This window comes from Crassostrea angulata, chromosome 3 (assembly GCF_025612915.1).
Source record: "Crassostrea angulata isolate pt1a10 chromosome 3, ASM2561291v2, whole genome shotgun sequence".
Taxonomy (NCBI): Eukaryota; Metazoa; Mollusca; class Bivalvia; order Ostreida; family Ostreidae; genus Magallana; species Magallana angulata.
In genome coordinates, this window is record NC_069113.1 from 5550881 (window position 1) to 5563331 (window position 12451).

A 12451-nucleotide genomic window follows, 5' to 3' on the forward strand; every position below is an offset into this window, starting at 1 on the left:
CTTCGTTCAGCTCCAAGGGTTTTCACAAAAATATTGGCAGTTCTTGCAGCACATTTAAGGAAAATGGTAATCCGAGTTTTCATGTACCTAGACGATTGGTTGCTGGTCAGTGCAGACAAAACAACTCTCATAAGTCAGAGGAACTATGTTTTACAGCTGGTTCAAGAACTGGGATTGTTAGTGAATTGGGAAAAATCGTCTCTAGTGCCGTCCCAACATATAGAGTATCTGGGGGCACATTTCAATCTAGTAGAAGGCAATGCGACACCCACGGAAACCAGATTTCAGAGTATCCTAGACATTGTGCAGTCTCTATTTACAAGTCAACATACTCAAGCAATCGTGATTCTCAAATTATTGGGACTGATGGCTTCGTGCATTTATCTGGTTCCGCTGGGAAGGTTACACATGCGCCCTATACAGTTATACCAACTAGCATTGGGGAGACCGAAGATTCATCCTCTTACTCATATGATTGTGATTCGTCCAATTCTACTTCAGCACCTACAATGGTGGATGAAGCGAGAAAATTTCCTCAAAGGAATGCCCTTACAGGACCCTCCAAGCCAACTAACATTGATAACAGATGCATCAGAACACGGTTGGGGAGCACATATAGAGAACTGGGAGACAGCAGGGATCTGGCCTCATCAATATCAGCAGAAACACATCACTTGGCTAGAACTGAAGGCTGTACAATTGGCTCTTCAAGAAGCTCTATATTTGATAAAGGGGAAAGTCATCCTTATACGATCAGACAACACAACAGTGATAAGTTATATCAACAAGCAAGGGGGGACACATTCACCAGAACTGTGTTATCTAACTTGGGAGTTGTTCCAGTGGTGCATTCAGTACAAAATCACAATACGTGCTGTTCACATTCCAGGGAAGAAGAATTTTCTGGCCGATGCACTTTCTCGGGGGAAAGTAGTAAGAATGACGGAATGGTCACTCAACAACACTGTGGTAAATTTGTTGTTTCGACAGATGGGAACCCCATGCATAGACTTGTTTGCAACTGCAGAAAACAAGAAGTTACCAGTCTATTGTTCTCCGTTTCCGGACATGAAAGCTTTTCAAGTAGATGCTTTAACAATCAGTTGGAAAGGGATGTATGCTTATGCACTTCCATCCCCAATTCTTGTACCCAAAGTTCTGCACAAACTAAGGGAAGAGACAAGTGTTGTACTTCTCATTGCTCCAATGTGGCCCAGGCAGTCGTGGTATCCTCAGATATTAGATCTTCTGATAGATATACCAGTCAAGTTACCACTGTGGCCAGACCTTCTGTCTCAAAATCACAATCAGAATTTTCATCAAAATCTAGAGACTCTCAATCTTGTAGCATGGAAACTGTCAAATTGCGGCACAAGTCAAAGGGATTTTCTGAAGAAATTGCAGAAATTATGGCAAATGCCAGAAAGACTTCTACACAGACAGTTTATGATGCAAGACTCAGAATATATAACGGTTGGTGTAAAGAAGAGGGTGTCAATCCCATTACAACATCTATACCAGAATTAGCAGAATTTTTTATGTACCTCTTCAATGTTAGAAAGTGCAAACCTCAAACAATAGCTGGATATAAGTCAGCAATTGCAATTATACATCAAAATGGAAGCAGTATTGGTATAAATTCAGAGCTATCGTCATTGTTGAAAGGTCTGTTTAATAAATACCCATCAACACGTCAATTAACACCAAATTGGAATTTACCATTGGTTTTGTTAGCTCTAACAAAACATCCATTTGAACCCCTAGTCAGCAGATCTAAAGTTTTTGACCCTGAAGACGGTTTTCCTGGTCGCCATTGCCTCTGCTTCCAGAGTAAGTGAGATTCATAGTCTTTCCTTAGATGATGGTCATTTTAGATTGGAGAGAAAAGGGATAAAAATGTTACCAAATATGGAATTTTTGGCAAAGACGCAAACAATGAATAGACCATGGGAGCCTATCTATATTCCTGCTTTCGATGCATACGCTACAGACTCTGAAGATTTGAAACTATGTCCTTGTCGTGCTTTGAAGATTTATATCAATCGAACAAAATCTATTCGAAAATCAAATAGATTATTTGTGACTTACCAACAAAATAATCATAAGGAAGCCTCGAAAGACTCTATTGCCAGATGGATAGTTAGTATGGTTCGTTTTGCATATGATAATGCAGAATCAGAAACATTAAAAATAGTCAGAGCACACGACACCAGGCGATTATCAACTTCATGGGCCTTGTTTTATGGTGCATCAGCTAATGACATTTTAAGAGCGGCACACTGGGCATCTGAAACGACGTTTACTTCGTTTTATCTGAAGGATGTTCCAGATCACCAGTCCATTTTTGCCAAGACGGCAATTCTGGATTCATCCAAGAGAGGGAAGCAGAAATAGGTAATTATATTATTTTGATCACTTGCTTTTCCTCTCCCACCTCCAAAATTGGGCTGCAAATTCCTTTGCAAAAAGTTAAGGAGGCAGGTAAGTGGAAATATTGAAATGAACTTGGATTTTTGGGGGTAAAATCCGTGTTCATGAGATATTTACACTTACCTGCCTCACCCGCCCACCTCCCCTCTCGATGAAATGATAATGTTAATAATTTTAGTTCGTCGAGAAAACTGAAGAGTTATAGTTAAGGGGGATAACTGGAGGTAATACCGTAGTCACTCTAAAAATTATGTCGACGCATTGTATGGGGAACTAGAGGGAAATTGCAAATAGTTAAGGAGGCAGGTAAGTGTAAATATCTCATGAACACGGATTTTACCCCCAAAAATCCAAGTTGTTATAAAATGATGTTGTTTTTAACTGTACAAATTGGAAATAATATGAATATAAGTAATGAGGAATCATTCTTTGATTATTATGAGGTGATAATTTTGGTCGGAGTATGGTCAAATCTATCATAAAGCCCTTTGGGCTTCATTGGATTTGACTAGCCCCGACCAAAATTATCACCTCATAATACTCAAAGAATGATTCCATTTTCCTTAAATCACCATCTCCATCTGTTTTCTACTTTAATCCTCTCGCCAGTCTGTCCTTCTGACTGGTCAATAACTTATTACCATGCAGTTTCTAAAGACACTTTCTTTCTTGTACAGTTTTAATAGGGTTTGATGGATATGTCCATTTTTAAACTTTAATAATATCCTTTAGAAGGAGGGCTTTTTATAAAGCTGTAATAAAAAATTCAAACTTTTAAGTTAAAATGTTAAGATTAAATAATAGTTTATGGCTACAAAATGTCACATTGAAAGTTAATTGGTTGACCAGCTAGCCTCCTTAATTTCAATGACTTAATACCTTTGTGTTAAAATCATACATGAGACTGATACTATATTTTTTTACTGTAGAATTAAAGAAGCTGTATCGTTATTGAAAATGTTGTGTTCCCATAATGCACTTCTGTCAAAGAGATTGGAATCCTACAAGGAGGAATCTATGCTGAAGGTAAGAACAATTTGACATTAGAAGGTATATTATTAAAGTTTCCTTAGGTATTGTTATTACTGTGTGTCATATGAATACAAGTTCACACTATTTTTAAAAGTTTTAAATGCATTACATGTACCTGTGTGGCGTCTGCACCTTATCAACATACAAGTACCTGTATGTACCAGGGATGTGATTTTTCAGCAGATCCTCTGATTTCAGTGGATTTAGAAATCAAAATATTTACTTTAGAGATCTATCAGTAGAGATCTATCAGTAGAGACCCATGATTGAAGGATTTCCTCCTTTTTTCTTCTCCTGCCATTCACATCCGGATGTACATACAATTTGTTTCATTTTTTTTTTAGCTGAAATTAACTTTAAGTCAGCATTAAACTTGCTGAAAAAATGTCATAACTTTAGGAGTAAAAACAATTATTATGGAATAGCATTCATTCATTGACTTGATAACTATATACTGTGGTTTCAACAATAATTGTCAAGTATAATTTTTACAATTTTCTAGGATTTTGATTTACAGTCATCTATGAAATGAAGTGTTGAGTTCATTGAAGTGCAATTTCTAATAATAAAATTGAAAGTATCCTTGGCCAAAAATTTATGTATCCTTGAAACTGACATTCACTTTATCCATAAAGATTGATGCCCAAAATATTTAATGAAAGCTTATTATAATAATTCTATATTATTTTCACGTTTTTTCTCAACTCTTTTTGTAGAAATATCTAGAAATGCAAGGACTGGTAGAAGTGAGCGGTATGATATGAAAAGTGTGATACGGAACATGAAATCGCAGGCGTGTGAAACTTATAGAACTGTACTGTGCAATAAATTCTTTATTGTTGTGTATTCTTGTGGTTTGGTGGTGCTTGAACCACCTTAATTAGAATCGAAGACATGTTTATGTACATGATTTAAAATAAATGTATCAATTGTTATGAGAAAAGGGGTGTCTATTTTTTTTCCGGGATTCATGGAACCTTTGCTGGTTTGCAATTCTCAGTAAACAGATAAATCTTGCTTGAGCATCATTTTACTGAAGATCATATAGCTAAATAATTTAAAATATTACAACTGAAATATATTTATATAGATTGAATTAGTTAGAAACAGATTAATAAAAATTTTGAATCATTTTAAAGTCTGATGATTTTTTAAACTCTTTGTCATGAGTTCTTTTGTAAATCACACCCTGGTTTGTGTGCATCTGGTAAATCTATCCACAAACCAGTATATAGAAGCTGCTGTAGACTAGAAATGTTTATATATTTAATAGGAACAAGAAGTGAAGATTTCATGAACATCTTAAATAAATTAAAAACAAGAAAATCTCTCTCTCTCTCTCTCTCTCTCTCTCTCTCTCTCTCTCTCCATGATAAATGCCCAACACAACTTTTGGTATCCGTTGTACTGTCACATCACAACACAAGCGTTGCTTTTATCGGGTAGCGGTGACTTGACCATCTGGAATCTGTCGTCTCCGTGGTCTACACTGAGTCTCATTGGGTGCCTGATGCTGGCACTGTCAGATTTAGAGTGGTACTGATTAAATCTGTCATCAGACTTCCTCACTTGATGAAAAGGGGAGGAACTCTTTCTGTGTGAAGCTGATCGACTGAGAGAGAAATCGCTAGAATTACTCTCGGATTCTCGACTAGCACGGCTGTCTGGTCGTCGCGTAGGGGTAGAGATGAAGCTGTCGGACAGACCAGACATTTGGGATTTCCTGGACTCCTCTATGCTGAGAACCAATCGGGACTCCAGATTCCTGATCTTTTTGTCCTTTTCCTCTAACTGTTGATGTAAGGACTTAACCTGTAAGAGGGAAAACATATACCCGTCGTCAATAAAGTAAGTGAAGAAATGGATGCCCCCATAGTGTGTCGCACTGCTCTGACAGCTTGTACACAGAGTTGTGGAAGCTTATACATATAAAAGTGAGAGTGTGTGCCGACCTGATCATCCAATTTGCTGATGAGGATGTCCTTGCCAGTAATGTTGGAGGAGGCGGAGGCCAACTCTGCCCTGTACTTCTGGACTGTGGACTCGAGCACCGTCTGTTTCTCCAGGATCCCCCGCTTGGCTATCTCCCTACAATGTCAACCACAGAGGAGTGCTTAGTCTTAATGATTATCTGAATGGTACCTCAGATCAGTTTTCTATTGAATGTTTTGGTTTTAATTTTTGCCATGATTATCATTTATTCTGAGTTTGGTATAGTTCAATAACATTTCCCATCTGACATGATGGCAGTGCACCCCAAAAGATCAAAAGTTGTAACTGTTTTTCAACTTGTTGATAGTGCATTGTTCTTCATCATTTAATTTTTTTAGCCTATGGCACACGAGGACACTTTGTTGTATTTAAGGAGCTATTCAAATTTCAGATAAGACTGAATATGAATTTAAATTCTTTATCTTTTCAATAATCCCTAATGATACCCATTATACCCTTGTAATAGGTATATCTTCATAAGACATGGATATTGAATACTATGAAGCTAAATTTTACCATGACACTTGTTTGTGTTAAAAAGTAAATGGAGACACCTTTACTGTTTTAAATGGATTGAATTATCTGTCCGTATTATTGCAACGTTCTCTATGAGGTGTTAACCATTCATTACCTGAATACCACAACCGTGAACCATGCCAATGATTTTTTGTGATCATGCTTTAGAACAATTGTGAAAAGACAGTATTCATTTATTTTACATGCATTTGTTCCATTTAAGAACTGTGTTCACTGAATATCAAAACCCATCTCCTAAAAAATTAAAACTGAAAAATACACCATATTTTAGCAAAGAAAGCTTTTCTACAGGATATGTTGATAATTAGCAAACGAAAATTTGAAATTATCCCATGCTTTTGCAGTGATTTTTAACTATCATTGAATGTGATGTTAACCTTAAGAATGGTTACTTACAGTTTAAAACATTTCTGGCTAAAATTCGAAAGTAAAGATGAGCACATATTTTAATGCTGAATTATATTCAACATTTGAATATGTTGTTGAATGTCTTTGACAGACAAATTGTATCATAAAACTCTCTCTGTACCAGTGTTTGCGAGCAGTGGTGGAAGGGTCCGATTTTTCCTGAGTTTCCTCTAGTCTCTGTTTGTTATCCTCTATCTCTAGTCTTTGCTGATCAAGCTCCTAGAGGAAATACAACATGTGGCTAATTCAAAAGAATACGCAGAATTAAAAGAAAGGATCATTTTAAATTTTGGATATTAACTAGATGTGATGAGTTTTCATGTAATAATTATAAAGATGATGGTTGTTTTGATGATATTGACTATTTAGATGATAACTACAGATGATGACACTTTGGCTGATAACTTTTTAGATGATAACTACAGATGATGACACTTTGGCTGATGACTATTTAGATGATAACTATTTGGAAGGTGACTACAGATGATGAAGCATAGACTACCTCTTCCATGTCCTGTAGACTCTGTTGTCTCTTCACACATCTTGCCTGGCGCCGGTCAAGGACTGATTCCAGCTCCTCTATCTGTTTAAAATGATACAGATTGAATGACTCTTATTAATGTGTCCAAAACATAATCTTTTATGTATTTAAAGTTCATGCAAATATTCTTTTATTTTATACATTTGCCGTTACATTTACAAGTATTTCTTGCTTATAACTCTTCATTCTGAGCAACTACAATTTATGAGTTACCTGAGGACTTTTTTTCGTAAGAAAAACCACTCATAGCTCTGAACATTGATCAATTATTTTTTTTACCCTCCTTAAAAAACTCTCTTTTTTGACCAATCACATTGTTACTTCTCGTTTCTAATTATCCAAACTAGCCAATCGCTTTCTTTGTTCCTATTTGTATTTCTCCAATTTGACCAATCACTGTGTTACCTTCCTTTCGTATTTCTCTATATTGACCAATCACCTACTTACTTCCTGTTCATAGCTTTCTATATTGACCAATCGCTGAGATAGCTCGTCTTCCTTGTCCACCAACTGTTGTTCTCTGTCCAGCTGGGCTTGCTTCTTCTCAAGGTACGTCATATCCGCTTGGAGGTTATCCAACTTGGTCCTCCAGTACTGTTCCACCGAAGTCCCTCCAAACCTGCAACCAAAAAGAGAATGCTGTTAATTTTTGGAAGTATCCAGGGAATTGTGAATCAAATAAAACATAATGACCAAGAACTACTTGCATGTTACTGTAACCGTTTCTGGACTCTATGTTGTTCTCCTGGTCTCGGTCCGGCGCATTTTTGTTGTTCAAAAGGTCTTTGTATTTGGAGATCTATCAAAAGAAAAAAATCAAGGAATTGTTGACAAGATCCGAAAAAAAATCAAGGAATTGTTGACAAGATCCAGACGTAAACTATCGAATGCAGAATGAAGTGAGTGCCATCGCTGTGAATGAAGGAACCAGATGGACAAACCTCCTGCTGACACATCTGTCTGAACTGATACAGCTCCTTCCCCAGCTGCATCATCTCCATCCGGAACATCCGCCGGCATTCCGACAGTGCGTCGTAATCCGAGTGCTTCTGCAAAGTTTTGAATTTGATTCAATGAAATTATACTTAAAAAAAGATTCTGACTAGTTCAGATTATTTTTTATTAAAAAAAACCTGGCGATCTAGACAAGATGTGACTTCCACTGAAACATATGTGGCATACCATCTTAACTATTGGTTATTTTTTTTCCATTCCAATATCATTATAACCCCTAAGCAAGTTGACCAGCACTCTTCCCCAGGTTACTGTTTTCTTCACGTTCGAAGTTCTCACAGAATTCTTTATATTATATTACTTTACCAAAACCATCATGATGGTAAGTTGGAACTTGATTGTGAGTTCTTGGCGGGCCGTGTACAATTTGCAGACTTTATAAATAGGGATGGTGAGGAGTTGCACGTACCCGTTTCTTCTTTCTATGATGTCTTTCTTTGACCTTGTCCGTCCTTTCTTTTCCAACAGAAGACTGTTCATTGCGGGGTGTTTTCTAAACATTCAGAGAAGTAAACAATTTAGCACAACCATCGGTCTATAAAGAGTAGTGGACACTGATTATTTTTTTGTGGTGAGGAAGTCGCCTCTAAGGCAAATGATGTCATTTTTAAAACAAGGAAAGATGTATGTATCGTCGGCTGAATTTTTTCATATCGTGATAAGCTTGAGGTAAAATGGGGATACATGGTAAATGTCTCTGTTGCTAGATGGCCAATGGAACGGGGTCAGTTTGGTAGTGAGGCTGTAGTCGCGGGTTGTGAGTCTCTTATACCTAACACACAATAAAGAACTTACCTGCTTCGATAAACAGACGAATAAAAGTAAACTGGATATTTAAGGTAATGGTCCATACCCCACTAGATAAATAAAATGCGTACAGAATTTTTTCATATTTTTCAAACATGTATCTGAGGATATGTTCTCATCAAATTTTACCCTGTTGGGTGGTCCATCGGTATTATAAAAGCTAGGGTCATTGCTAAAAATAGAACCGATTGCGGAAAATGGCGCTTTTTCATACATAAAGAATATAAGCATAAGCCTGAAATTAGAATTTCACAAAATAATTTTTTGACTTATATCCTATGTAAAAAAAAGGAATTATTATTTCAAAACAAAATTTTTTATGTTACACTTGCTTATTTATCAAAAATAGATAAATCTGCATACAAATGAGATAAAATGAAATAAATTTTCAAAGAGAATTTAAGCTCTTATAATTTTATTTACGTACAGAATTCTCTAAAATTTTGATATTATTTACACATTAACGCCCTTAATCAATTGGAAATAAAATTACCCAAAGGACCGGCCTTTTCAGGATCACAATGGGCGTATTTTGGGTAAAAATCATTAAAATATATATTTTGAAAAAAGATCCGTAAAAATTAAATTGTGCATAGGTTTATTATTTCATCACTCTAAAAAATATGTTAAGATTATTGTTAAATAGAAAAGATGATTTAAACAAACTGTTGATCAATTTGTAATATGTTTTACGGTGCTACCGTTCTGGCGAGCGCAGCAAGAATTATACACATACCTTGCATCATTGTCAACTTATAGTTTTATTTAGGTATCGACGAACGTCAAAGAATTTTTGAGAGAGTATATTGCTCTACAATAAGTATGCCAAAGGTACTAATTTTAATGGTTATGATACATACAGCGCAACCCACTTCCCAGAGAGAGAGAGAGAGAGAGAGAGAGAGAGCCCGGTACCTGTTTGTAGGTGTGTAATTTCCCACTTTTAAATTTAATGGTCTGACTATATCCCATATCTACATAATTTTTTTTAACTATTTATTTTTTTATTTTATTCCTTTTTGATTTATTTCAAATTGTCCTATTGTTTATTTCCTCCTTACTCATTCATGCACAATTAGCTTAAAATGGATCGATATGACAGTAAAGTATGGCTCTTGCTAATATATATACATAAAATCTCTATATTAAAAAAAATTAAAAACAAATCATACGTCAATGAGGCAGGTATCGCAGTCTGTACTGAAATAGCTAGTACACGCATTACAGATGTTTGATCCACCTCTAAATTTATCGCGGGAAATATAGCGCGAGTGCACTGTGACGTCATCCATGACTTTGTTCGTCTTTGTTTACGTTTCTCGACTCATTACGGAGGTATGGAAGCATGTAACAAATCTTTTAAGTCTCGCCAAAGCATATGCGGTACTCAAAACGTGTCTTCAAACTTTAAGTCACTGTAAATTACGAGTTAAAAGTCGGCCATTTTTGGCATAGCACCACGGGTGAAAACATTAGAGAGCATTATGGGACGTAGACAAAAAAATTTGTTTGATGAACTGTAGGTTTAGCTCGTTCTTTTTCCCGCGCACACTGGTTCTTAGAGCTCGCTTCGCTCGCCGGCGCTGCGCGCCGGCGAGCTGCGCTCGCTATTATCTAATCCGCAAAAGATTGTATCTTTGGATATCGGTAAGTATTATGGATCGAGATCGGTATTTAGAAATTGCAGTCCCACGCGTGGATAATGCTAACTACCTGATATATGCCTGTAAGACAAAACCTCTATTCAACCTTTTTTTACTGGTTTTAAAGACTGTTCTTAAAATGAAATAACTTTTCTTAAGCGCATGATTTTAATTCTAAAAACATTTTTTGTGGAAAATATATCTATGCTCGTTGCTAAGCGAATATAGGATATAGATGAAATAGTCAAATTATTTCCCCTTGTGTCTTTATCTCCCTTATCTCCCTTATGCACTGGAATATAGATCTCGATCAGGATGTTTATGCACTTTCAGGGATTAACGTTCAAAGAATTGGATTAAGTTCAACCTTGTTATGAATTGATGTTTATGCAGGACAAAAGTAAGCGGTCTGTATTTTCAAAACGAGTACTCAATCGACACAACCCAGTCAATTTTTCATTTCGCTGAGTAATAGGCTATAATTGATTGCAGTTTTCAGGATTTTTAATAGATTTGTTTTGAATTAATTTCTAGGTCAGCTTGATATTTTTGTTTTGAAACACATGTACACCTTTTAGCGTTAGGTCTCGATTAGATCGGGCACGGAAAAGACGTAATAACGCGTGAATTACGTCAGACGTTGTTTTGTGACGTATGGATCATTACCTTAAAAAGAGTTTATAAATAGATAATGAGTGATGGAATCTCCTGACTGTTTCGCTCTCTGTGGTGGTTCGATGCCGGTGTGTTGTTGTCTTTGTTCTTTAATTCTTTCTCCCGTGTGTTTGGATTGATGGCTGAATGAATATTTGATATCAGTGTATGGAGGTGGAGATATGGGTGGACGGATATTTGAACTGATATTAAAACGTCGGCACGCGTGGAAAAGTCGTCCAATATGAAACTCTTTACCTAATTTACGACTAGCCAAAAAGCTTAGCTATTCCATTTCGGCGATGTCCCATAACTTTAAATTAATTCACTTGACACCCTTTAACACCTAATTGGTTTAAATGTAGGTCTGTTGTTTGAATTCGTAATACCGACGATATTTACATAACTACTCTTGTTTGACAGACCAGTGGAAAAAGTAGATCGAGTAATGAAAGCATTCAAGTAAATAAAGGCAATAAAGATTATCTAGAGAATTTAAAAACATGACAAATCGGTATATTCGAACTTGCAATGGGCATTAATTAACGATACTGTTCTTAGAACAATGTATATCATCATATGGAGAAATGCCTACCTCAAGTTCTGCCGTAGATTCCGTAAGCTCCATCTATACACATGTGGCTAGAAAAATTTACCAATTTCTAATTAAGAAATCCCCACAAGTCTAAAACTGTTTGAAAACAACCCCTGTGTTAAAGGTCCCGGCAGATTCTAGCAAGTAGAACGAAACCACTGTTTTAACTCTCTTTGATATTGAAGTGAAAACGAGAGCATTGGTCAATACCGCGGACACAGGTAATCAAGCTTAGTTCCATGTCAATAACCAGAATCGGTTCCATATCAATTTCCCAGACGAGGTGTCGTTTAACCTGACCAGCTCTGCTCACGTAGCCCTGCGTTTCCTTCAGGAGCACCCAGAGGTGTCGATTGATTCACCTGGAGAGAAATCTCGTTCCTCTGAATATTTTATACCTGCTTTCCGGGCTATTCTTGGGGAACATAAGTTACCATGCTAATTAATTTCGGGATACTGTGTCATACCTTCCCGCGAGAGGAAGTCATTGTATGTTTTCACCGACTGTTATAAGCTCAGATTTATTTCTGATTCAGGAGCTTTGTATTTTTGATTGAATCTCGTTCATCATATTTGACAGAACGGAACCCCGGGATTTTAAATAAGATTTCATTAAATCCATATTTCTATACAGATGTGTAATTACGTGGAGAAAAGTTATTTATATTTCGGTCAAAGTTGTCATGAAGTATTTCTGAATGGCTTGGATTCGACCATGAAACTATAAGCTGCACCGATAAACTGCACCGAAACTAACTGCCTTGGGTAGGCTACGTTTCCATAATTTAGTTCAAGTCA

At 36.4% G+C, this 12451-nt stretch overlaps 2 protein-coding genes across 3 annotated transcripts in view; one reads left to right on the forward strand and one right to left on the reverse strand.

The window, feature by feature from the left end:
* The window catches only part of LOC128178767 (kinetochore-associated protein 1-like), a 38997-nt gene extending 34592 nt beyond the window's left edge, over nucleotides 1-4405 (forward strand). The window contains exons 61-62 of the mRNA XM_052846087.1: nucleotides 3360-3456; nucleotides 4179-4405. Of these exons, the coding sequence (XP_052702047.1) occupies nucleotides 3360-3456; nucleotides 4179-4226 (145 nt within the window). The 3' untranslated portion in view covers nucleotides 4227-4405. The remainder of the gene's footprint in view (nucleotides 1-3359; nucleotides 3457-4178) is intronic.
* A 311-nt stretch (nucleotides 4406-4716) lies between these two features.
* LOC128178770 (uncharacterized) lies at nucleotides 4717-12367 on the reverse strand. 2 transcript variants are annotated; one of them, XM_052846093.1, is made up of 10 exons: nucleotides 11654-12367; nucleotides 8364-8447; nucleotides 7882-7989; nucleotides 7648-7739; nucleotides 7388-7559; nucleotides 6902-6982; nucleotides 6521-6618; nucleotides 6388-6405; nucleotides 5415-5550; nucleotides 4717-5274 (listed from the first exon to the last, which is right to left on the reverse strand). In XM_052846093.1, exons 1-10 carry the CDS (start codon nucleotides 11684-11686, stop codon nucleotides 4873-4875), a joined length of 1224 nt encoding a protein of 407 aa, XP_052702053.1. In that variant the 5' UTR covers nucleotides 11687-12367; the 3' UTR covers nucleotides 4717-4872. The 2 variants fall into 2 exon arrangements, with proteins under 2 accessions (XP_052702053.1, XP_052702054.1); XM_052846094.1 differs by lacking the exon at nucleotides 6388-6405.
* Between the last annotated feature and the right edge of the window lie 84 nt (nucleotides 12368-12451).